This window comes from Mustela erminea, chromosome 6 (assembly GCF_009829155.1).
Source record: "Mustela erminea isolate mMusErm1 chromosome 6, mMusErm1.Pri, whole genome shotgun sequence".
Lineage (NCBI taxonomy): Eukaryota > Metazoa > Chordata > Mammalia > Carnivora > Mustelidae > Mustela > Mustela erminea.
In genome coordinates, this window is record NC_045619.1 from 113,398,852 (window position 1) to 113,425,060 (window position 26,209).

General features: G+C 44.1%; 1 protein-coding gene and 1 long non-coding RNA gene across 5 annotated transcripts in view; one reads left to right on the forward strand and one right to left on the reverse strand.

Annotated features, from left to right (window-relative positions):
- NRP1 (neuropilin 1) overlaps window positions 1–26,209 on the forward strand; it is a 137,198-nt gene that overhangs the window by 107,941 nt on the left and 3,048 nt on the right. Inside the window, exons 11-17 of one of the 4 annotated variants that reach the window (XM_032349326.1) lie at window positions 3,777–3,921; window positions 7,144–7,248; window positions 11,672–11,731; window positions 16,917–17,054; window positions 21,142–21,416; window positions 21,912–22,008; window positions 24,241–24,291. In XM_032349326.1, coding sequence (XP_032205217.1) covers window positions 3,777–3,921; window positions 7,144–7,248; window positions 11,672–11,731; window positions 16,917–17,054; window positions 21,142–21,416; window positions 21,912–22,008; window positions 24,241–24,291 — 871 coding nt within the window. The remainder of the gene's footprint in view (window positions 1–3,776; window positions 3,922–7,143; window positions 7,249–11,671; window positions 11,732–16,916; window positions 17,055–21,141; window positions 21,417–21,911; window positions 22,009–24,240; window positions 24,292–26,209) is intronic. The other 3 variants (XM_032349328.1, XM_032349327.1, XM_032349329.1) reach the window with 3 other exon arrangements.
- On the reverse strand, window positions 8,978–10,808 carry LOC116594222. Its single transcript, XR_004287105.1, has 2 exons — window positions 10,690–10,808; window positions 8,978–9,637 (listed from the first exon to the last, which is right to left on the reverse strand). It is a non-coding gene; the product is annotated as an uncharacterized LOC116594222 (long non-coding RNA).

Genomic DNA, 26,209 nt, shown 5'->3' on the forward strand with positions numbered 1-26,209 from the left:
AGCCTCACATAACTGGGATCATACAATATTTGAATGTTTATGACTGTCTTATTTTCCTTAGCACAACGTCCTAGCATTGTGGCAGGATTCCTTTTTTCTTTTTTCTTTTTTTTTTCAAGCGGAATGATATTCTTTTGTGTGCATATACCACACTTTGTGTATCCGTTCATCCACCAATGGTCCCCATCATTGCTTCTCCCTTTTGGCTTTCGTGAATTGTGCTTCCATATGTTTTTAGTACATTGGAACCTTTTTAAATATGGTTGGTTCTTGACCCAGTGGAAAGGGAGATATTCCAACATTCCCCACAGATCTTCTTTAGTAATTATGTTTTAGTTGGACTGATGGTCAAACTTATTTGCATATCCTGAGCCCACAACACCAACCAGGAGAGGACACCCAAGAGTATGCTGGGGGACCCAAGAGCTGGTTTGAGGATGAACTAACAAGCCACAGCCTGTCCATTCTGTCTGCACTGTAGGAATGGTATGCAGCCATCAACACACCCAACACAATTGGCTTTCCATGCCTGCTTTGCCCAAGACCCACTCATTTTGTGAAAAGATCTGAGCCCATTGGCAGGAATGTTATCCTTGCTCCCACTCTAAGCAAGCGTAGGAATTGGCTTGATAAAAGTGACTCAGGCCAATGGTCTTGCGGACAGGAGACAAAAGCCCGCCAGCACCGCCAGCTCCCCTCTGTCCAGATGTGAGGCTCTGCAGAGACCTCTTGTCCCCCACGGCTGTGATCAGCACCAGTGTGGCGGGCCACCAACAGCCACGACGCTGTCAGAAATGTAAGAATTTCTCTCCCATCTCACCCCTGCTTCACTTGTGGTTTCCAAAATATTTCCAGTTTTTTTTTTTTTTTAATCTACATGCAGCTACTCTCTTTGTTATGTTCATTTCATTTCCCCCCTTTTATGTCTGGCCCTCTTGTTTTGGTAAAAGAAAAAAGTGAAAGAAACATCAGACACTGGCATTCCCCTAAGAGCCAATCTCTTCTGAGGAGTGGTGAGCCTTCCGACTCTATCACCAAGTGAGAGATTACCACACATCAGCAGGGCCAATGCTGTTGTGACAAGTTTGTTCTTCAACACAAGGGTTCCACGGGAGAAAGATAACCAAGTGCCTTATGCTTTGGATAAGATGCCCTGTCGCGTCTGCAATTAAGTCCAGAGCTAAAACTATCGCTCTGGGGTAGTACTTTGCTTACAGAATTCCACCCTAAGCCAGGACACAGTTTTCAATTCCAACCAAAAAACTCCGTTCATGAGTACGTGAGATTTTTCTCCTCAAATATTATTTTATCCATCATTATCGTCTTCCTGTGATATTTAAAACCACAAAACCGTCTAAATTATTTACATAGAGTCCAGTCTGCGACTCCTAGTATGTCCCTCTCCCGACATAAAATCTTTAAGATGCAAAAGGGCACGGGTAAAACCTTCAGGTTAGGAGCATACCTATTACTGAACTGTATGACGATATTTAGCCCATTATATTTAACGTATGTAACAATAACGTATACAATGATATTTAACATATTATATTTAAGCTTACAAATGAGGATTACCTGCGTAGAATGCCAAGTATCTTTCATGTAATACTAGAGTGAGCACTGTTTTTATGAATGAAACAGGACTTTGAAGGATTGAAAAGACCTTACTTCTCACTTCCTATCTTCCGGTAGCCATAATGGACAAGGTATATCAGAGTCTCTGCATTAACTAGACTTCTCAGGAGAGGAGAGGGGATCTAAGGTCCCAGAGCTCTCTTCTTCCAGAACATGATTAGTGAAAGGAAACAAAGATACTTCACAAACAGCCTCATGTTAACAAAGTTAGCCCAGTTCCATATGGCTCTTTACCGCTAATACTCTTCCCAGCTCATCCCCGCCAGCTTTTATAATGTTTTTACATTGTGCTAATTCTTGACTCGAGTTAAAATGAGAAGAAGAGCCCGGATTCCATAACTCTAAGTGCTTTTCTCCTGTGATTGTTGGAGCTTTGTTAACATCAACAGAACAGGCATGTGTAGCAATGTTGTTTTCATCATAATTATACCTCACTGACGACACTTAATTGTGCCTAACAATAACGTATGTCAGATTCTCAGTGACTGGAAGCCAGCTATGTTCCATCAAGAGTGCAGAACCCCAATTGTGAATTTACTATTATTTACGTGAAAATAATAGAAGGAAACCTTAAGGGGGAGAAGCGGGGCTATGTTAACCATGTCCTTTTAGATTCCTGGAGGCTTTTCTGAACTGGAAAAGGGTGATTAATTTCCTTCTAGAACTCAGAGAACCTCTGGTCATGTCACAGCCCACCCAGTTGTTCTCTCTTCTCTTACATGTGTGCCCCCTTTAGCCCTGATATTTCTCCTGCTGAATGATCCCATCTTTTGCTGGTTTGGAACGTCTTGACCCAGCCATTGTATATCGTCCCTGCTCCTGACTGACATGGCCTGGGGCTGGCCATCCACTCAATCTGATCTGCTAGGTTTGGTAGTCCAAACTGCAGTACATTTAAGGAAACATAAGAAAACTAAATATGTTGCCTTGGTCATAGACCTCAGTTTCCTGAATTTAATGAGATTAGACTAGATCCTTTCTAAGGGCACCAGTCAAGTCTACGTAGGTTTGAACCCTGGTTCTGACACTTATTATACATAGAGCCATGGGCACATTACTCAACTTCTCTGTGCCTTATCTGTAAACTGGGTGTAATGATAGAACCTACCCAAGGATTAAATGAATTCTTCTATTTCAAGCACTTAGAACAACGCCTTGCACCTGTAAATATTGCGCAATGTTTGATGCATATAAGAGACACTCTCAATGATAAGGTGGTTTGATTTTCCTAATCCCCCTACCCCACCTCCCACCCTGGACGGGATTAAGAATGATGTTGAGAGAAGAGGACGGAAGAAGTCTTATCTGTTTCTTGCAAAAGTTATTGTTCCAACGTCTTACGATTCCACTCAAGGATTTTGACCTTCCGGTCTGTGTAAAAAGGGGACTAAAATAATCAAGTTGCCGCACCGGCCATGGGCTGCCTGGCTGTGGAAGAATGCCACAGCGTCTTCAAGTTAGGAATGTACTTCATTTACTCTGCAGTTCAGCCCGCCCTCAGGACCTCACTCCATGCTCAGGACCCTTGTTACCTTCCTGAGATGAGAAGGTCTTTGATGTACAAATGCCTCCCTCCCACGGGTGGTACTGCTTCAGTACATAGCAATTTCAGAGTGTTGGAATAACCCCAGGTCCTGACTAAATTGTGTTTGCACGGCATTACGTTTAATATCTCCTACTTCAGGAGTTTAATCCCTTCTATGGGTCTTAGCAAAACTAGGACCGGCTCCTTTAAGAGGATGTAACAGGCATCATTGTTGGAAATGTGCTGTCTATTCTAGCTCTGAAAAATGGCAGCTTCTCTTCCTGAGTTATCTTCCTCTACCTCAAGGAAGTAGTGGACGTGTCACTTCTCCCAGGCACATCAGCATGTCATTGAAAACGTGTCTCATTAAACCCTCAGCTTCTGGGATAGCCTCCGTGTGTGCTCCAAAGCTTCTGAGAAATGATATCTGTCACTTCTTGGAGAAGCTTTAATTGTTGGTTTTTTCCCCCACTTCCTTGTTTGTAAAAGCGGTGTCAGCCATTTATGAAGCGATGGGATGGAGTCTATTTCTCTGCCTTATTAAGAGTCCTGAAGGGGGGACTTTTCTGCCGAAAGGGAGGTTTTTATCAGTAATGGCCTTTCTCATACTTCACAGTCTTTTGAAGGCAACAACAACTACGATACACCTGAGCTGCGGACTTTTCCACCTCTTTCCACACGATTCATCAGGATCTACCCTGAGAGAGCCACTCATGGAGGACTAGGGCTGCGGATGGAGCTGCTGGGCTGTGAACTGGAAGGTAATTACAATTCCCATAGTCCCTTCTAGTTCCCCAATTCTTAAATCTCTTTCTTCATGCATTTATGCCCCTGAGGGTGCCGCTGCAAATGGCTAGTTTTCCCCCGGGTGATTCTGCCTCTGGGTCTGCCAGTCCGGGAGGCTCAACATTCCAGCACACCCCACGCAACAGTGCCTTGGTTGTCTTGCGAACAGTGTTTTGGTTGTTCGCAGAGCTCTCCTCAGGTTCTGTGGGTTGCCTCCTTTGACTTTTTTAAAAAATATTTATTGAGATGAAATTCGCATAATAGAAAATTGATCATTTTTAAGTGAACAATTCAAGGGCTTTTAATACATTCACAATTATTTATGCAACCAAGACATTGTTCTGTCTAGTTCCAAGATACTCCCATCACTCCAAAGTAAACTCCCCCACCCATTAGGCAGTTTGCCCTCAATGCCTGGAAATCACCAGTTCTTTTGACTTTTTCAGTCTTGTTCAGCCATCTGTCTGATTCAAGTTTCTGTCTGCAGTGGTAACTACCATCACATCCTAGTGGGAAGGGACATTTGACAGACTGAAATAGCAGCATTACCCTGAATGAATTTCTCAGACTGCTGCATAGAAACAAAACTTTACATGAGATAATATGTCTGAATGGGCACTGAGATCCATTCAAGGATATTACTGCGTAAATTTATCATATGAAAGTCATACCAAGGACAAATTCATTTCACACACTGACCTTGGAACTGCACGCAGCTCTGCCTTTTTATCACATAATAAATAAGAGGAATGTTTGAAAAAAAATGATGCCATGTTTGTTTATTGTACTGTCGAATGCTTTTGTGCATTAGAATTCCCATCTGCCTTAGATTTGAGCATCAATGAGTAACCAACTTTTCCATCCCCATAAAGGTCTTTCTTCAGGTTAGCTCTGAGGATGGCTATTGTTGGTTCCCAGATGTTAATCAACTGAACATATGCTCATGGTTGTTTTGAAGAATGCTTTTTAATACCACCTTCTCGTGGTTTCAAAATTATTTGTGTTTTGAGCTACCCAAATATAATTACATTCTTGAGCACATTAAACATCATAAAACTTTGCTTATGCACTAGAGAATCTCAAGCTATAAATCACCATCCTAGTGAATAATTCATAGCTACTTTTGTATGTATTTATTTTAAAGTAGGCCATTATCTCCCATTCTTTATTGTGTAGTTGTTTCTATATCTGGAGCCATGTCCAGACCTCTGAACTATCCAGTCACTATCAACACAGACTAAGAATGACTATGTGCCAGGACTTTGGCAAAGGTACCGAGAAAGAGAAGAGACAGGCAGATCAAGCCAGTTGCAGACATGTTCATTCCATTGGCTAAGAAATGTGCTCCTCTGGAAAAGGGAGTCTGCCACTATGGTGCAAGTCATGAGCCTGGATTCTGGAAAGCAACACTGATTTAAGAGGTGGAATGAATTGTTGGTTGAAAAGACTGAGGCTGGTGGCAGTTTGCCAGTGTCCACTCTTGTAGTGAGGTAGAAATAGTTGGTGAAGAGATTTGCTGCAGATGTTTCCAAGCACTCACAAAAGTGAGGAAGTTGCCCGGAGCCATAGGAGAAGCCAACATCCAGGGAAAGTAACAAAGCTTTTTGACACAACTGGTGAAAGGGAGTGAGTTGGTTTTTTGTTTGTTTGTTTTTAATTCCTTAAAATGATTAACATCCCTTAGTAAATATCTACTCCATGCCTTACGCTCCAGAAGATACCTAGAGGAACAGAGAAAGACAGGGGGTTACAACTCAGCCTTGCACACGTGCCCATCCTACTTCGGGCTAGCATTTATGAGAAATAATTAGAGAATCACAGAAGAGAAAATACATTCAAGTATTAAAGTTGGGATATTAAGATTATTCACTTTCTACTTTTTCAGTTTAAACCATGTCCTACCCTGGGTCTCTTCCAATGAAGCACTCCTTCTCGATAAATACTGTAAGAAGGATGAATAGAGAGTTTTAAATACTTGAAGGCGTCACGAGCATCTGGGCCTCCAGGGAGGGTTCTCTTGATTCAGTGATAGCGACAAGTGGAGTCCAGAATGTGTGCTTGGCATTGTACAAAGTCTACATTGTACACCTGGACGGAATGCACGTTCTCCCTAGTTATTATTGGTGTGTGTCCTGGACAGTTAGGGAAGTTGAAACTAGCTACGTTTCTATATTTGTCATAACTCTGCTCAGTAATTAAGCACAATTACAAAGAGTATCAAATTTTTATTGAGGAAGAAGCAGTTACCAATACAGTTCTACTGGCCGGAAGCTCTCAGAGAACAGTACCCCCCCCCCCGCCCCCACACACACCCGCTCCCAGTGTCTTGTCTGGTTCTCAGACATCAAGAGAGCTGTACCTTATCTCGAGTCTTGTAAAGTGAAATGTAATGCCGAAAACTGTAAAATATTAAACAGATTGCAAGAATGAGTAACAGGCTGAAAAATAATAGACCAAACTAAATTTAAAGAACTTCAAAAGCCGTCTTTGATTAATGTTGGCTACTTTTCAACTACAAGCTCAAAGATACAGGACTACCTGCCAGGGTTGGAATGCAATCCCCTAGGGAGTTCAGGGAAAATGACCCCAGGATATCTAAGATAACTCCTCTCAAACACCTGCTCCCGAGAGGGGGGTCCCAAGTTGTGAAGCTTACTTAAAGGGAAATGGATTAAATCTAATTTTAAAAAAATAAAGAACAATATTGTCCTAAAAGAGAATCTTGAGACTCCCTTTTGGGGAAAAATTATAATACCAACTTAGCAAACTTAGCAAATCCTAAGAATGTAAAAGAATTCATGACAAGCGAGTTCTCTAGCACGTTGAAAATGAAAGGAGAAACATTTGAAGCAGGATCTCTCTCATCAAAGTTCTCAATTCCAGGGTCATGAATAAATAACCAGTGAGAGAACTCAAGCACTTTTCAGAAAAAGGATGTTTATGTAGATTACAATGTAGAAAACGCTAGGGCTGCCAATTCTCCTCGGCAGATAGTGATCAAATACCAAAACAAGGCGATCCCCAATGCATTCTGCTAAATCCAAGTATATTTAGTGCCTGAAAGAGAGGCAAGCCTTGCCCCTGGCCTTCTTACCATGGATTAGAGTTTTCTGCAAAGGCGTTAGCGGATTCCCTAGCCAGAGCCCTGTAAGTACATTGCAGAGGTGTGAGATCATAATCCTTGGATCTCGTTTCAGCACCTACAGCTGGACCAACCACTCCCAATGGGAACCTGGTGGATGAATGTGATGACGACCAGGCCAACTGCCACAGCGGCACAGGTGATGACTTCCAGCTCACAGGTGCAGAAACCATCCTCATCCCATTGCTGTGCCATTTCAGTCATGTTGGGGTTGAGACCGGCTAGTTCATATGTGTGTGTGTGTGTGTGTGTGTGTGTGTGTTCACGTAACTCCTCCCGGCCCTGACCATGGCCGGGGTCCGGGTGGTGGCAGAGCTTCAGCGCCATCTTCCTTCCCTCCTGCTGTCCTGCCACCACCACGCAAAACAATAATTTGAGCCGTGTCCAGAGTCAGAGGCTAGGATGGTCTTAATCGAATAAGAATTTCTCCACCATGGCTAAATGTGCACGACTCATCCTTATCTCCAAACCCCCACCCTCATAACACACGCATGACCCATACTAACCACACACTTTAGAACGTTTCTTTTCATTTTCTAACCAGGGTGAAATGTTTTGAGTGGAACCTTTACCCAACGAATTGATGAAATTGGGCTTCTATTTGAGATGCAGCTTTTAAGTGGGGATTTTGTAAATCCTGTTACATTAAAACCTACAAAGGCAGAATTAGTTCTTATTTCACATCAGGAACAACTAGCAAATGTATCAGGGATGGTGTGTGCCAAATACCTCACTAATTAATTTAGGGTATTACTCCGTAACATTCTAAAACCTTGAGAGCTCGAAAGTGACCTTCTCTTCTCCTTGGAATGGCAGAGGAAATATTAGACAAGGGGGGGGGGGATGGGATTGTACCAGTTGGAAATGCGCCAAGGCAGTAGGATTTTCACCCGATTGTGGCCAAAGGCACTGTGGGACCTTTACTGCCACCCGGGTCAAAATGCAGTTTCATCTAGCATCTGACTCTCATTTTACATTAAACATGAGCCCTTGGCTGCAGGTCTGTATTTTCAGCCAGAAGGGAGTCAGAGAGCCCACATAATTAATTTCCATGGGCAAAACTGAAGGCGTTCCCATCTAACTTCCTAAGAGTGCCATGTTATTGGCTAACACATTAATATGAAATCTGCAAGGAAACGTCCCACAGTACATTTCCAACTCCTTCAAAAGCTCTCCTCTGAAGGAACGAGAGAGCCCCACTCTCAGAGAGAATAAGGGGTCAGATCGAGCTCAGAAATGTTGTACCATGAACCGGGCTTCCATTTAAATCCCAGCTTCTAAGGCTGCCCCCCTCCAAATTTCCAGGATAATCGCTTACAGTCATAGGGCCAATAAATGTTACCATGGGCTTCTGAAAACAAATCCTGTATGTAAGTAGCCACAAGACACAAAAACTAATTAATGCAGAAGCATTTTCTTTGTGAGATGTCAAGTTCAAGCTGAAACCCCTACAGCTGGTATTAAGAACAGAGTACCATTCTATGAACCAGGTCCTGGGGAACCTTCCCAGGATTGCTTGTAAACACCCTGCCACAGACCTCAGGGCTTTCGTGGACCCCATCACACATCCGTAGTGAAATTCCTCCTAAAAAGGGATGACTATACTCATCACACTATACCCTTTCAATTGCCCTGTTGTGGAGAGGGTTCTTTCTTTATAAACCCTAAAGTGGTCAGTTAATATTGATTAGAAACAAAGCCTCAGATTTACTCCTCGTTTCAGAACAACCAACCTTCTTATTTTTGCATCAGTTCATGACTGAATCAATTGAAACTAAGGCCTTTGAATGAAACAGGCAAGTATGTTAGCCTGGAGCAAATTATGTACGGCAATGAGTAACACACCACAGAAAATGGGTTGTTTATAGTGGAAACACTGACAGTCTTCTAAGAGTTACAAGTTTATAGTTTATCTACAGCATTTAAAATCATTTATTGGTTACACTGAAAAAAGTTCTAATTTTTTTTTTTATATTACCGTGGCAAAAAAGAAAAGCCATTTTCTCAGGTCAGCCCATTTGTCTCAGTATCTATAAATACATACATATATTAGGAACTTCCAGAGGTCTTGTTAATATCCGCTCCCTGCCCCCATCAAGAAGAGGTGATTTCATTAGGAATCTCATGTTTCAACTTCATTTATTGCATTAACAGCCAACTTGGGTTTTGTATTTGTCTTTGTTTTTGTTTTTGTTTACTTATTTTGTTTTATGGAGCTATGGGTTCTTCTTCTCTGAGAAAGGGTGTGCTCATGTGTAGACGTTTTTGTGGGACGCAGAAGCCTCCCAACATCCAGGGTGTGCTCTCGCATAGGAACAGCTCCCGTCTAGGCTCGGGCGCAGCTCTGCACCTTCCTTGCTCCTTCTGTCACAGCCTTTACCGGCAAAGCCTCAAACTGGGCACGTTGAGTATAAGAGAGCCGAGGTAAAATAATCCTTACTTTAACCTTGAGCGGAGGGAAGGTAGAAATTAGGATGAATGCTCTCTTGCTCAGTGATTGGTTCTTTCATGCAGACGGCGTCACTTCAATCTCTCCTCCTGGGGTAACGCTTTGAATATAGTGGGAAATAAGTATTTTAGCAATATGCTTGTTACTTACAAACAACAGTGAATTCCAGGTGAACTGTACCGAATGCATGGAAATGAGGAGAGATTGCGCTCTCCTGTACTTGCTTGCCAAGGTGAAAATTCACCCCTGAAGTTACTCATTTGCAAATGCCTTTGAAGTCATTAGATAATACAATTGGTTTCAAAGGCACCGGGAGGCCAAATTTCACATCGGCTCTGTGTGTACTCAACAGCGGAATTTGGCTCCCAACCTATAACAAAACTGATAATGCATATCGGTTTTAAAAAAGTGAATTTTCACCTTGAGTCTTTCTCCCCTAAGACCACTGGGAACAGAACGCTAATGTATTCTGGCCTCCCTCCAATTCTGCCATTATAGATTCACCTTCTTAACCCATAATATATAAAATTCCTTCTTCCTAGCGCCTGCCTCACTGAGGCCACGCACACCTGTGACCGCTCATCCAGCATATTTACGGGGAGACCCAGGGTAACCTGACTTGATACTGCAGTCGATTAGCTCCACACTCTTCCCACCATCCCAAGAGTATGATTTTACAGCTCTCTGATTCACGATTGGGATGATTTCTGATCTGTGGGAGCTGCGGGGCCTGGGCAGAATAGAAATGATCACAGAGCTTGACTGAGCGATACTACTGGAAGGTGTACGTTGACACCAGAGAACCGCCTCCAAAACTCTTCATGATGTGCATGAGCCCACCCCATGCCCTGCCCCCGAGTCTGCCCAAGGTCTTATCTCTTGGGGCAACAAATACATGCTCTCTGACTATACCAGACATTCTCAAGGAGAAATGGCTTTTCTCAAACACCTAAGCAATAAACAGCAAGCCAGTGTCTCCCACACGTAGTAGGTACTAACACTCACCTGAGGAGCTTTCAAAAATTCAAATTTCAAGGCCTTACCTCTGGACATGCTGGTTCGGTGAGGTCTGAGGAGGATTAGTGGATTGGCAAATACAGCTTCAGCAGGCCCTCAGGTGATTCTTATGGTTGGCAAGTTCAAAAACACTACCTTAAAACAGAGGTTTAGGGGTGCCCAGGGGGCTCAGTCGGTTAAGCGTCTGCCTTCGGCTCAGGTCATGATCCCGGGGTCCTGGGATCCAGCCCCACATCAGGCTCCATGCTTGGTGGGAAGCCTGCCTCTCCCTCTCCTCCTGCTTGTGCTATCTTTCTCTCTGTCAGATAAACAAAATCTTAAAACGAAACAGAAAAAAACACAGAGGTTTAATGAGGAGGAGCAGAAAACAGAAGCACCAAGATGCAGTACAAAAGAGGGGGAAGCTGAAATGTCACCTGGTTCCTTCGCCCGGAATCCCAAAGTCAACCCCAGCTGATTGGAAGCTGACTCGGTTCAGGAGGTCATCCGCACCACCTTCCAGGGCTCCGGGCCTGTGACGCAGTGTTTCTGCTCCTGCCTTCTCCCGCAGCTTCTCCAAATCACATGCTGGGCAGAATATTTGTCCTTGGGAAAAACAGACCACTTCAGCTGCTAAAGAAAGAAGGAACTCCTGCCACCCACGTGAAGCTTCAGTTTTCCAAACAGACTGTGGGGAACAGCCCGGCGCCGCCCCTGAAGGCGCGCATCTGAGACCTTGGGAAACTATTTGAAGCTCAGAGCTCAGGTCGAGTTTAATTCCCAAGTCACTGAGGACATGTGGAGGCTTTGGCTTTTCCACGGTTCCAACTGTGTAGCATGCTTAGCCCAGGGAGTCAGGGAATGCCCTTGGAACGAAGTCTCAGGCCCTCCGTACAGCCTGGACGCTTTTAGGAATACCTGTGTTGAGTACAGAATCGTGGTTTATGCACGCTTGATCTTGCGGTGGGTAAAATCTCAGTAAAACGGTTTCCACGGGTGGAATTAAAGGAAGGATTTTCTGGGGAGAAGGTTTGCCTTGAACAGATGTACCTGAGCATACAGCATTTCCTTACTGCATATTATGCACAATGCTTCCTCTTTCTGATTTTCGTATGTTACTTTTTTGTGTGTTTTTCAGGCGGTACCACTGTGCTGACCACAGAGAAGCCAACCGTCATAGACAGCACCATACAATCAGGTATCAAAAAAATAAAAAACACAAAAAATAGGGTAGATTTCACGTGTGTCTCTCCCCTCCCCCCGCCCCCAAGCAGCTCTTCGCCGTGCTTCTCGGTTTCAATTTCTCTCAAAGTCCTAGAAGAGAGATGCCACGCAGCATCTGGTCTCCAAGCATGAGCCATAAATATTGCTTTCCTTCATCCACATGTATATGCAGCAGGGAATGAGGTTTCCTTCTCCATCAGTAATTGCCAAATGGTGACAATCCCAGCTCTCGACGGAGGGAACTGGGTAACATACTTTGTTTAACGCAGCACATCTAGGACATGGACTGTGTTTGCAAACTCCAGGAGAAGGAAATCTCACAGGCAGCAGCCTGACTATTTATTTTCATCACAATCCTGCAAAACCGAGACAGGCAAAGTTTGTCAGTTCTGCCTGCCACGGAGTTGGCAGTGTGACAACAGCGTTTCCAGTGGGCGTGCCACGAAATGGGGGTGCCGGAAACCACGGCTACGATGGTGCGCGGGAGAGCGGCGCCCCGGGGAGCACCCCCCCTTCCCTGCCTCCTTTTATTAATAGAACAGCCTAATGACTTCTCAGACCCGTGACTTGCTGTTTACGGGGGGCCAGCGGCAGTTAAATGGTAACCTCCGCCCCCCCCCCTTTTGTATTTTGTTAGGATTCTGTAAAATTCTTCCCCATGGACACACACGAAGGGAAATCGTCAGTGCAAGCAATCAGAGTTTTTAAATACTTTCAAGTTAATCATTAGAGTAAGGTGAACAGGTCAGTTTTCCAGCTTCTCCCACTTCCTTTATCACAGCGCACTGAGCCTTGGCCCCCACAGTCATTTATTAATGGGGCGTGTGGTGTATATCAATGTTTCCTCAACAGTATGACACTGCCCAGCGAGGCAGAAAGTAGAAAGGGCTGCTCTAATTAGTATGCTTCCTTAAAGGACACTGCCACCATTGACCTATTAAACTGCAAAACAAACTTCTCTTCGGTTGAACTTAACCCCGAGTTTCCCTGCAGTGGGCTCAGGTTGACAGAATTCCTGTGACCCCACGCCTCACATACCCCCAGCGACCGAAAGGTGAAACAGAAGAGCGTCTGTTCCCCTAAATTCGGAAAACACTGTAGTCCAAAGGACATCTTTCCAAGGTAGAAGATAGGGCCTTCGAGTTTGCGCCATGACCCTGCATGGACCCTCAGGAGTCCGGCCTCTCCTGTGCATCCTGCCTTCCCTGAGGGTCCTGGGCATTCTCGGTGGTTCTCTGTAGAGTAGCACCAGCTGGCTCTCTGGGATCCTCTGTGATAGGGAAGAGGGGCTGGGGGGACATACTGAAGTTCTGGTAACCTGACAAACATGTTAACTGCCCTATTAGTTTTTTTCTCTTGCCAGAGTTAATTAAAAGCCCTCTGAAGTTGCGAGAGAACTTACCTCATCTCTTGTCTCCTTGCCTATCAAAAGAGCTAGGGATCATTGAAAAACTGAAAGTTGACAACAGCTCTGGAGACAATAGAAAGGTCTACACCAGATTCCAAAGTGGGGTAATTTCCCCCTGGATGTTGAAGGTCAGCAATGGCTTCTTGAACACATGCGGTTGGTGTATGAGTTCAAGGGCCAGCCATCCAGTGGGGTGTGCTGTGGTCAGAGCACAGATGGGCAAATCCTGAACCAGGAAGACCCATAGCCACCACCACCTGAACCAGCTCATGTCAGACCACAGGACTTACTGAGAGAGGGGGTCTGCTCTGGTCTTGAGTTCCACGGTCATCCCAGAGTCCTTTCTAAATCATCTCGGTTTCTTGTTTTTCCGTTGTCTGAGTCATGAATCTGTCTCCCAGTGTTTACGGATAATGGACCTTCTTGGAGGGGTTCTGTTCATTGTCACCTTCTGGCTAAGCCCATGGTTAGAGCAGTTCATGAGGCCTTGCGTGTATACCAAGTCCAAGGCCAAGTCTGGCTTTGAGGTGTTCACCCAGTGGTGGGACCCACCGCTCTGATAATTTGATCCAACTGCTCTGCAGGTTTCAGATTCTTTGGGCATATTTACAAGCAGCCAGTTGGACCCCTAAACTTTCATCTAGTCTGACTTTGCTGAAGCCGTCACAGACTTGAGCTGGGTCTTAAGGTTTCATTTTTGAGGATTCTTATCAATATCATAAACTCGGTGGGCATAGAATACTCATATACTGTCTGGGTTGTAATCAGACCCATCAAAGCCTGTTAATGCTCTCCCAGACAATGATGAGAAACCCTGCATTTTCCAGCGGGCCCCCCCTGGTATATCTTCAAACACCCCTAGAGCAGCTGAGAGTCGATTCGTTACCCGGGATTGTAAGGGCTTGAGTACCTCCACTTATTGGACTGAAAGATCTGTCTGAGAGTAAGCTAGTTAACATCCTCAAAAGAAGTTCTGAATGCCAGATTCCAAAATTAAATCCTTGTGCATATATGGTGCTAATGATTCAAATGCGGGCAAAATAGGTTCCTCGAGTGCAGCTGGGCTCGGCGCACAGCGGCTATAAATTTGTTTTAAGTTCAGAATATTGTTTCCTGCTATTTTTAAGAGTCAAGAAGGGATTTAGCCAGATTATTCCCAATGAATTTAATGAGAATTGTGCAGTCACAGGGCCTGGGTAATATTCAGAAGACTGAAAGGTCACTAACCCTATATACTTACTTCATTCGTCCGTTTGCTTTTTTATCTTTCTCCTCTTTGCTCTTCTGCTTCTCTCCTTCTTTCTTCTTTCTGTCTCTTTTTCTTTCTTTCTCCTCCCTGTAAATGTGTGATGTTTTATGTGTCTCGTAGCCTTTCTGGCCAGGCCTGAACTGTCAACATCTTCTCACTCCACACCCCTCCCCGACCATATGCATGGATTACAAAAAAAGAAGAAGAATATTTCTTCTAAATTAACAAGCTTGCCATAGATTATATGATCGGGACAAGAAGATGAAAGGGCAGTAAAATACAAAAGGTTAGAGCAGATCCCCTTGTTAAAGTCACAGAATCAGAGAAAACACAAGAAGGTCAACGTGGACAGTCGCTCAGGGCAGCTGCAGAAATGCTTGAACCCTCCTCTCAAACAAGGCTGTCCTATGTCCTAGTCATAGCAACACATCCAAACTCCTAGATTTTATGATATCACCAGAATATTTAGAGCAAATAATGCATGGTGTGGTTTCTATACTATATGATAAATTTAATGTATTCGCCAGAAATACAGCCAGAAATGTGTGTGCTGTAACGGCTCACTGCCCTCCTGCCTATGCTCGTCTTATAAACTACATTTAAGGAGGAAACCCAAAACCACATACATATTAACATTTTCCAATATTAACATTTCCTAACAGGAGATTATGCAACAGTACATTCCAGGTTCCTGGGTGTTGACATCCAAGGTCGCTCAACCATTCAGTCACTGTTCGATAGACTGTAGTTCATCTGCATAATTCAATCTTGCTGCGTAAAAGAGTGGTAAATTTTGGAGAGGTTTTCTCATGCTTTAAGAAGCCCTATTTCATGGTTATGATAGACGAGACATGAAATATATCTCTCCAGTGACACCATAGCTGTGAAATACAACCCTTCTGCACTCACAGAAAGTATGCCCCTTAGCACATCATGGGGCTGGCCCAGAGTGGCTTTCCCCAACTGGCTCTGCTCACCCTTTGGGAGGTCTTACTGTCCCTGTAAGGGAGAGCCCATTCTGCTCGGTTTTGACAATGCATAGGGTGCATTCCTTCCAAAATTCCACATTAGCATTTGCAAAAGGTTCCTTGGAAAGAAACATGTAAAGTAAATCATCCTTTATCTATTCAGTAAATCTTCCCACAAAAATCCCTCCCACCATTGTTAACGTGGGGGAGGAGGCGATGGCATCCAGGTTCCCAGAAGAAGGCAAGCAAGCCCTGTCGTGTTGAACACGGACAAAGTTAAAGAATAGATCAAAACAAGATCTGATCTGAGCCTGACCCTAATACACCATTTCAATACTATACTTCCCTTATTGTACATACGAATGGTTTTGAGACATGTTCAAGATCAACTGGCAAGATGCCCTAGGCACCTTTCTCTCCGTTTCAATGCTGCCATCTTGTGGACTACCTAAACTCAATGAGAAGCAGTGACCTCCCTTCATTAGGGAAAATAGTCCCTTTGTGTGTTTAATTTCATTTGGGGGGAGGAGTAGGACTGACCAAAGCATGAGAACTTTTATCTTTAGGATTATTTTAATTATTAGCTTCAGTTTACTGAAAACAGATTCTAAGCCACAATGATTTTATTTCTTTCATACTTAAAAAGTTAAGCTACTTCTAAAAAAAAAAAAGAAAAGAAAAAGAAAAAGCGAGGGAGAGTAAAAAATAAAGCTACAGAGCCTTAAAAAACACAACAATCAAATAACACCTTGTAGAACACACAAGACAAATAATTCCGGAGAATACATTCATACTTTCTTTTCAAACATTTTTTTTAACATTAAAAGAAATGTTTAAGGGTCAGCTCTTTAAAAATGCTTGGGCTCTACGTGAACCTGCACAGAGGTTTTAATTTACATGCGAATTTTAAAATTCACTAAAAAGGCAGAAACTTACCCTTAAAATTAATTGACCTGATACAAAGCACAGGAGACTAAATAACCTAATGCTTCAGAGATTTGACATAAAGACCAGAAGCATTACCCAGTGTGGTGAGAATACAGATAGCCTCGAGAATGAGACGTCCAGCCAAGTCACATTTCTAGACTTTTGAGGTTCATGAGTCAACCGGTACTCAAGATACTTCTCATTGGTGGATATCGATGTATATGATTCATCCTCAAGAACAGAGTATCTTTCATATTAAATATCATGGGCATAGGAAGAATGCTATACATGTAACGTCTGCCTTGGAAAGTAACCTTCCCGGTTTTTTTGTAAAACCAATTTGACAGGCAGTCCATAATCTTTTTAAAGCTGGATTTAAAAAAAAAAAAAAAAAATCCGAAACGTGATTTTGCAAACATTTTGACATCACCATGGGTCTTTTGAGTTTCCTGGTAGTCCTGGGTTTTGTGGTTTTCCCAGAATTTTCAACCAGACGTTAAGTTATATAAATTGTGCCTTTCGTGAACAAATTAAGGGCCTTGCTGACCTCAATGATTAAATTTGTCTTTCTCTGCTTGTCTCTATTTTTCCTTTCCACCCACTGCAGAGTTTCCAACATATGGTTTTAACTGTGAATTTGGCTGGGGTTCTCACAAGACATTCTGTCACTGGGAACACGACAATCGCGTGCAGCTCAAGTGGAGTGTGTTGACCAGCAAAACCGGACCCATCCAGGATCACACAGGTAATGCAGAGTTCACTGCGGCCTCGGTTTCTCTGAAAGAGAGAGGGGACCCTGTGGGGGGTTTCTGAGCTCTGTGAGATGAGGGATGTTAGAAAACACTCCCGAGCATTCACTCGTGCTTTCATTTCCTGGAATTACCGAGATCTCCTTTCTTAGAAGAGATGGTCCTACTCCCCGTAACAGACAAGGATGATTAAATCTGACAGCGGATGGCCTTTTGGAAAAAGAGCACACTAGGCAAAGATGTGTGACTAAGTACCTGTTTTATACTCTTCCTGCACCATGTTCATGGAAATTCCGAATACATTCAAAAGCAAAGAAGACTTAGTTGACCTGAACCCTCTACGCATATGACCCAGCTTCAACGGGCACCGACCGAATCACAGGACTGTTATTTTATCTTGAGCACCCCTGGCTTTGGATTATTTTGAAGCAAATCCAGGCATATGTCATATCATTTGTTTTGCAGCTAAAGAAACAATATGCGAGGCTCGTGCCCCCTCTCTCTTGACCCTTGCAGTGGAAGTGGAACAAAGTGGAGCGGAATTCTTTTTCTTTTGAGGAAGACTGTCAATCTGGCCCGTTTTTTTTTTCAGAGCAGGTGGAAACCTCACCCTGCCCCACCCCGTCTCCTATCTTACTTTCTTGCTAGGATTACTTAGCGGCAGAGGGATGGCCTGGGGTGGGGGGCAGTCACTAGAGGCTGACGGACACTCCAGTGAACTCTTTGTCTATCTTTCTTTCCCCTTAGTCATATTGTCATCCAGCTTGAGATGCTGCCTAAAGATTGGACGGTTGTCCTCACAACGCCCACACGTACCCAGGCTCCCACACGCTCACCACAAACACTCAACCATCGCCCTTCCCTCCGACTCAGTGAAACTTACAGGACTGTTGGCTCGAGAGGTGGCTTCCCAAACGATACCCCGGAGGGCCGTTTGCTGATGCTGAGAAATCTCATTAAGCAAAATTCCCCCACGCTGGGGCTTTGGATGAGTGGGTCAGTGGGCCAGTGGATGGGCAGAGGGCACTTCATGCCTTTCCCATTTTGTCATTCACTTTTCTTTTCCCCCAGTGAATATAACCATTAAGTAGGTTGAATTGGCCTCCTTCCACCACAGCCACCTCTTTGCCTAATGAGAATGACAAGGAAATTGGATAAAATTGGACTCCTTCAATTCTGAGACACTTTCAATTGAATCTTAAGACAAGCAGTTTTAGAAAACTTAAAATACTTTGACTGTAAATGGCACTGTACATATAAATGGCATCAAATTAACCAAATGCAATTAGCCAAAATGAAGGCAGTAATGGTGGAAAAATTGATGCAAAGTGAAGCAAAATGGCTCAGTAGGATCTGACATTCAAAGGAGGTTAAAAGCTATGTTAGCCAGAGACAAAAGCTAAAAGGCTCACAGAAGTAAAGTGCTAATTGAGAAAATGAAGACAGAGTTCCTGACCCAGAACTGTGATAAAACCTCTGAAAGGAAGAATATCAACGCTTTATGAGTTGAAGTATCAGAAAAGGAGGGCTTGTCTTAGAGGAGCAGCTGAGAAGTGTGATTCCTTCAGAAGCATTTGTTTCTTTTGTTCTCCCAGACACCCAGACTTACTTGGCTGTGGTGCCAGGTCTGCTCTGATGAGAAAAAGCCTCCCACGGCCCTGGAAACACGAGCATTTGCTGAGAGAGGGGGTTGAGCCCTACATCTGAAAGGCAGGGACTTGTTAACGTAAAGAAACTAGATAAAAAAGGGTCTCTTACATGCACACAGACGGATGTTAGACGGTGTTCCACATTTTGCAGATCAGACATGGAGCTTTCTTTAAATTAACGCGATCTAGGTAAAATATCCTGCTGTCCAATTTGGAATTTATTGGAAGGAATCCCACTTGGTTTTCTGCATTTGACTTTTAAGAGGGAAGCTATGCACCTCCTTCCAGAGGATTCCTGAAACCCAGCATCTTCTCTGGTTCGTGGAACAAGTGTTCTTTGAGGAGCCCTATTACTTGGTACATGCTGAACTGGAGATGTGGAAATAAAGGGGGGGTGGGGGGCAGCAGCTCTGGGGAGCTCACAGTCTGGTTACAGGTGGGAAATGATTACCATGCAGGGGGTGGGGGTCCCAGGTAGAGGTGAGTGGCGATGGGAAAGAGAACATGGCAGCTCAGAGAAAGCAATTGTGTCCCAGAGAGTCTGGGCTAGGAATGGCATGTGTGGACACGGAGGAGGGATGGCCCGGGGGGTATGCGGGACAGGCTCCTCTGTGAAGCGGTTAGCTATATGGGGCAGGGGACGGTGCAGCCTCGGGTGCCCTGTGAAAAAGTGTGCCTAGACTAAGGGTCGTGGAGACGCCAACAAACTTGGAGCCGAGGAGTGACATGAGCGTGTTTTTCAAAGACCGCAGTGGTGTCACGGCGGAGGCCAGGAGAGAATTCCCAGGCAGTCTTCCTCCCTCCGTCCAACACTGGTTTCCTCCTCCTTCCTACCACCTCTTCTCTGATGAGCCAAAGTAAACGTCATGGGCTCCCTCGATGTGCCCCTCTATTTGCAGCATCTCCAACTTCGGGATTTTTCCCTAAGAATGGGGGACCGGGACCCTACTCGGCTCAGTGGGATGGCGCTGCCACATGGTTAAGGAACCACCACTTGGTAAAGTAGTGGGAGAAAGCAAACCCCAAGAGCAGCTGGGTCCTCGTGGCCACGAGGGGGCGCTCTGTAAAGACCGTGTCAAATGTGCCATTGGAGCTGTGAATTTTATTTCCACCCTCCTTTCATTATTCCACCCGTTGGTTTTCTTTCTTTCTTTCTTTCTTTTTTTTTTAAAGATATTATTTATTTGACAGAGAGAGATCACAAGCAGGCAGAGAGGCAGGCAGAGAGAGAGGAGGAAGCAGACTTCGTGCTGAGCAGAGAGCCCCATGCGGGGCTTGATTTCAGAATGCTGGGATCATGACCTGGGCCTAAGGCATAGGCTCTAACCCACTGAGCCACCCCCCTCCCCCCGTGGGTTTTCTGAAGAGGGTTTTGGTGCAATCTCACGTACGCAGCCAGGGGAGGGAAGCAAGTTGCCTACTGACACCCCCACTTCCTCCCGGACACCGTGGACACAGGCAAGAAGATACAAGGACGAGCCTACATGTGCATGGGGAAAAAGGATCTCACAAACATGCAAACCCCTTGGGCAGCAAACATAACATCCCGCTGCCCACTGAGGCCCAAGCATCACATTCACACTTACCTCAGGTGAGGCATTACAGTAGGCATTTCTATTTACAGAGCAAACAGTGAAACATGAGTTGTGTGTGTAGACCAGGTGGTGGCAGGAGGAAATGTTCCCACTGGGGGTAATTAAAAGCAAAGCCAAGAGTAAGTCCTTGCAACTCGGCAAGGATCTGTGTCGCCAAAATGGCACATTCTAATAAGCCTTAAAAATGCAACCTTGCCTCTCCTTGAACCAGAAGCCCACATCAAACAGGAGTGAGACTTGTCGCTGAGAGTCAAACTCTCAGGAGCATGTAAGGAATTTATAAGCCATTAAAACATGCTAGGGAAAAAACACGTGAATTTGTGGGGGAAAAGGAAATCACTAGATGATTTGGAAAAACTGCAATGTTAGTACTATCAGGCAGTTATAATAACCAAAGTATCATCACCCAGCTCATATGGTAAATAAGAAAAGATCTAAATTATCCCATGTCGTGTCTGTGTTCGGATCCGTGCTGCTGAAACTATTTAAAATTTTGCCTGAAAAATAGTTTCTGCCCTCTGCTTTCAATGTGCTCGTGACGAGGCAAATGCCAAAGGGAGTCCTTGCCCATGGCCATGGGACGATGCCTTCTGAATCCAGACTGCCCGAATTGGTGTTGTTTCACAGTCCTGCTCCATCCAGCACCCACTCAGGGAGGCTTGGAGCACAACCTTAGGTGCCAAAGAGGTTCCTCCAAAACCGCACACCCTTCCCTTCCCACTGCATATTTGTGTTCTTGGTGCTCAACCCCGGAGAGAAGGTTGGAGTCATGAACTTGAAAGAAGAGATGAAGAAGTCGTTAACGTGGCCAGTCTCCCTAACCTGGCTTTTTGTCACAGCAGGTGATGGCAACTTCATCTACTCCCAGGCGGATGAAAACCAGAAGGGCAAAGTGGCTCGTCTGGTGAGCCCCGTGGTTTATTCCCAGAACTCCGCCCACTGCATGACCTTCTGGTATCACATGTCCGGTTCGCACGTGGGCACACTGCGGGTCAAGCTGCACTACCAGAAGCCAGAGGAGTACGATCAGTTGGTCTGGATGGCCATCGGACACCAAGGAGACCACTGGAAGGAAGGGCGGGTGCTTCTCCACAAGTCTCTGAAACTCTACCAGGTGTGTGGTCTTCCCCCGGTGGGGAGGACAGCTCCTTTAGGGAGACAGGAGATGGGCATGATATTTTGGAAATTATATAAATGAGATGAGGGAATTATGCCAGTCATTATTTCAGGTGTTTCCCAAACCTGGGGTTTTGCTGCGGTGATTTTACTCTCGGTAGCATATTTCAGGCTCCAAGATTACAGGAATAGAATCAATTTGCTGTGAAAGAGGGGAGAGTACTACTTTATAATCTATTTCAGGGCTGTCACAATGACCATTCCTTTTCTTCGCTGCTCTCCCCAGTTTTAAATTTTGAATCACAAGAAGAGAGTGTTAGAAGTTTTATGCCATCACCAGGCAGTTAATGTAGATTGATGAGCAAATCGCGTGCTTAGGTAAAATCTCATGAATTTAATTTATGTGCCATAGATTGAACTGAACAAGCGTTTGTAAACACTGCTCCTTGGGACTGAACATTTCAATACTGTGAAAATGATCTCATTTTGTTAGGTGATTTTTGAAGGCGAAATCGGAAAAGGAAATCTTGGTGGGATTGCAGTGGATGACATTAGTATTAACAACCACATTTCCCAAGAGGACTGCACAAGTGAGTATGAACTGCTGTACAAGCCAGTGACGTGCTTGCCCAGAGCGTGAACAGTTTCCTGGGAGGGTCTTTGTCTTGCTCGTTTAGACCTAGAATTTCAATGTGGACCTTAAGCACATTGTATGAAATGCATATTTTGGTGCAAAAGGGCATAAAATCAGGTCATCTTACCTTTGGCTACCCCATCCCCTAACCACCTCATTCATTTAGTGTCTGCTTGGTACTTGCAAAACCACATAAATGATGTAGAATCCAAAAACCATAGCTAAAAAGAATAACTAACCTCCCCCCCCCCCCAAAAAAGAAGAAGAAGAAACACTCACAGCTTACAGGCTATATATACCTTGCCAAAACATTTTGATGAAAAGTGGAAAACTCAGACATCTGGATAATTCCAAATATCTGGGTGCATAAACAAAACAGCAGGTCTTTGAAATTTTTGAGCACAGCAAACTTAATTAAGATTACAATGTTAACAGATCATAGAAGCCATAATTTTCCTCTCTATTATAAATAAGTAGATGTTTCTGACTCTAAAAATAGTTGAAATGACTCAAAAGAATAAATGAAATTTTGAGACCTTGCCTAGTACTCCAGAACTTATGGCTTGTGTTGGCCTGGTATATGGGTGAAAGTTGATGTCGAAAGCCAATTCGTATTCCCTGGTTCTTGATGTATAATTATAAATAGCATCACTAATGGCAATGTAATAGCACAGTAATTAGTCTTAAGCTCCATTTGCTACACTTCAACTTTTACTATATATCATATAATAGGATGTTAATTATAACAAAATGGAATAAGCCTATTGGGCAAATTTAAGACAAAGGAGGTCTGTTGGCTGTAATAGGTCTTTGGTCATTTCAGCAATTTACGAAGCTTTTATTATACAATATATCGAATATTATGTAATCCTAAAGTGGCAATAATTTGATATGGTCGATTAAAGAAATTGGGGAAAAAAAGCAATGAATAAGGATCTGCTTCTTTGTACTATGCAAGGAAATCTACTTAGTGCCACACTACTTAGCTGGTCTTTGCAGGAAATAGTAAGACTTAAGATGTGGAGATTACACTATAGCTTGCCCACACCCAAGTCTACACTGTTGTTAAAATATGTATTTCATGTAGTTACACAGTGTGTGCGATGTCGCTGCTTTCCTATTCCAAAATGAAAATGAGGTTTTTGGAATGTGAGAGCAAACTCCACAAACGGAAACAAAAGAATAAAATTTGATTCCATTCAGCAAGTTTTAATGGACTGCATGCTTCACGCAAAGCAGCATCCAAGTGCTCCCGTGAATATATAGAGGGATAAGACAATTTGATGAGCCTGTTTCTTTTCATGGGACTGGTCCACACAGCCGTAGTGGTTGCTGGGCCTCATACTCAGAAGGTCACAACTGAAACACCATCAAAATACTCTATATTGCTGCTCCGATAAAAAGATGCCTCAGATAATTACATAATGAGTCATCAAATATGTGTCCTTGAATATTTAGCTATGGATGCTATGAAACTTTCAACTCTTTATTAGTTATCCACACATTTATGGAACAAATATTTTTTGAAGACACTTTTTCTGTTCCGTTATAAATGTTGGGAATACAGCAGTGAATAAAGTCCTCAAAACTCCCTGCCCTCCCTCTCCTCAAAACCACATGGGCTATTGGGACTCTACTTCCAGAGATTTCATTTCTTTTAGTTTATTACTATAATTATTATTTTATTATTATTATTATTTGGGGAGGGGAGGTAAGACATAGAACACAGTCTCTTGCCTCAAAGAGCTCGTAATACAATTTGGAAAAACAAACTAGCCCTTGCCAAATTCGGGAACAAGTTCTCTAAAAAAGCACAAGATGGCAGCCATCAGCACAACCCCGCTACTGCTGCCTGTTTCCGTCAGCTTTCCCCCATACTCCAGATGCCAGAACAATTTCAGTCCACTCTTCTCTCCTGAAACGACACACTCTGCTAGCAGCAGTGATCGCTGGTTTCGATGTGACCCCAGTTTCCTCATCCTTTGACACCACTTCTCCATTGTTCTGCATTTATGTGGTGGGGTTTGGATCACACTACAAACTCCCAAGGAAATCCAGCAGAAGCACTGGTCTGAGTGTGTGTGTGTGTGTGTGTGTGTGTGTGTGTGTGTAAGGGTTTATGTAGTCTGTGTGTATTGGATTTTGTTGGCAGTTCAAATATCTCTTTCAATTTTGTTTGACTTGTCAGAACCGGCCGACCTGGATAAAAGAAACCCAGAAAATAAAATTGATGAAACAGGTAAGTCTGTCTTGATGACCAATTAAAAAAATATTTATCTGGCTTTCATTATATTATGAAGTAACTTTCTGGAGGTCTAGCACACTGGTAGATCAAAGCGGTTCAAATATAATAAACATCTCTGCCCATGGTGCCGTGTGTTGGACTCTTGTCACAGAGGGCTGTCTTCTAAGCTGTCCGGAGATCTAGGGGAACACGGAGGCCTGGTGGGGGACATGCTCGCCCTGGCCTTGTCCTGTCTGAGCTGGAGGAGGACCCAGAGGATAACCACATGAAACACTCTCCCATTACATCTGTGGAAATAGGAAACCACTGAAGCACATGACCTACCCAAAGACCAACACTGATTTTTGTACAAGAACTTGAAACCATGCTAAATTCTCATCTGATCGATATCCTGATATGATTTTTGAGGACCAGACCCCAATTTTTGTGATAAGCTGTTGTGTTTGATCCATGCGGCCTCCTCCTTTCCATGGGAATCACACTTCATGATAATGAAGACAGTGATGATGATGGTGGTGGGGATTTATTGAGGAGCTAGTGTGTCCCAAGCACCTGAAGGTGTTGTCATGTACACTCTCTGAGGCAGACTGCTCCCCCTTTCGCAGATAAGGGGGCTGAAACCAGGAACTTGCCTTCAGTAGCCCGGTTAATTGGGAGCTAGCTTCGGACTTTATACTGATTAATCTGAAAATGTGTGTTTTCCTGGATTACTTTGTGATCAAATACAGGACATTTGACCAGAGTTGGGCCCTACCTGATATTATTGTATTTCTAGAAGCTTCCGCCCCTCCCAGCCAGCTTTTGTAGGTTGTTGGACCCTCGCCTCAGCCAGCATCACTCACAGCTGCTGTCAGCAGCTCCATGTCCTGCCCATCAGCCTCAGCACCTGTGGCCGGTAGAAATGTGGAGCCACCATAGTCAGTCTTGGACTTGATAGAGACAAATAAATGCGGCAGTATGCTAAGTCGTTAATAACATTAACATGCGGCTCATTGAGCTTAGTTGCGCAGCCCATACCAAGATGTAAGCTTTATTAGAGGTTGTTTCAAAACAATGTTTCAAAGGAGAGAATATTAATATGCCCCAAGGCTTGTTTTCCCCTGTTTAGGGACTTGCATCTCATATTTTTCGTTTTCTTTGATTGGAATCTTTGTTGACCAGAACACCATTAAGTAAACACTATGCATGTTGTGCATTAACATTTCAGTCTCATTTCTAGTACCACGTAATTAGGCTCAAAGCTCCCATGTTAATAATTTCTCATGTTCCACTCTCAAGAAAACACTTCCCCAGTGACTGAACTACAGAGCAGTGTGACTGTCTCCTGTGAAACCACCAGGGCTGCAAAAATGCTGATTATTAAATGTGTTCTATTCAGCACAACACAGACACGCTCTCTAGCTTTGAGCCATAGCCGGTGTTAAATGTCAGGGGCGAGCATCCGCTTTGTTCTGAAAGATCTGTCCTTCTTGAGTGAAACTGGTGGACCCGGGGGCTCAGAATCTGTCTGAATGGAAGATTTTACATGTGGGGGAGCAAACACCTGTGTACCCCATGCCCAGACACACTGGAAATGGCACGATACAGAGGGCAGTTTGGAAGGTCTCCCTGGGCCTGGTTTGGGGGGCAGGCACAGGCACAGGACAGGGTGAAACACACACCCCTACCCTCTCACCCCTCCAACCCCCCTCTAGCCGAATGTGTGACTGAGCCGATTGCAGAGCTTTAGTGACATGGCTTGCAAACACAGATTACAGTCTAGGGCACACGGTGGGCTGCGCAAAATCCGAATTCGATTAGAACCTCGCCCTCCCCTGTTTGTCTAGAATCTGTGGTCCCGGGTGCCAGGCCCTGTATGGGAATCGCGGCACCTGCCACACCTCCATTCACAACAAGTCAAAGATAGATGGTG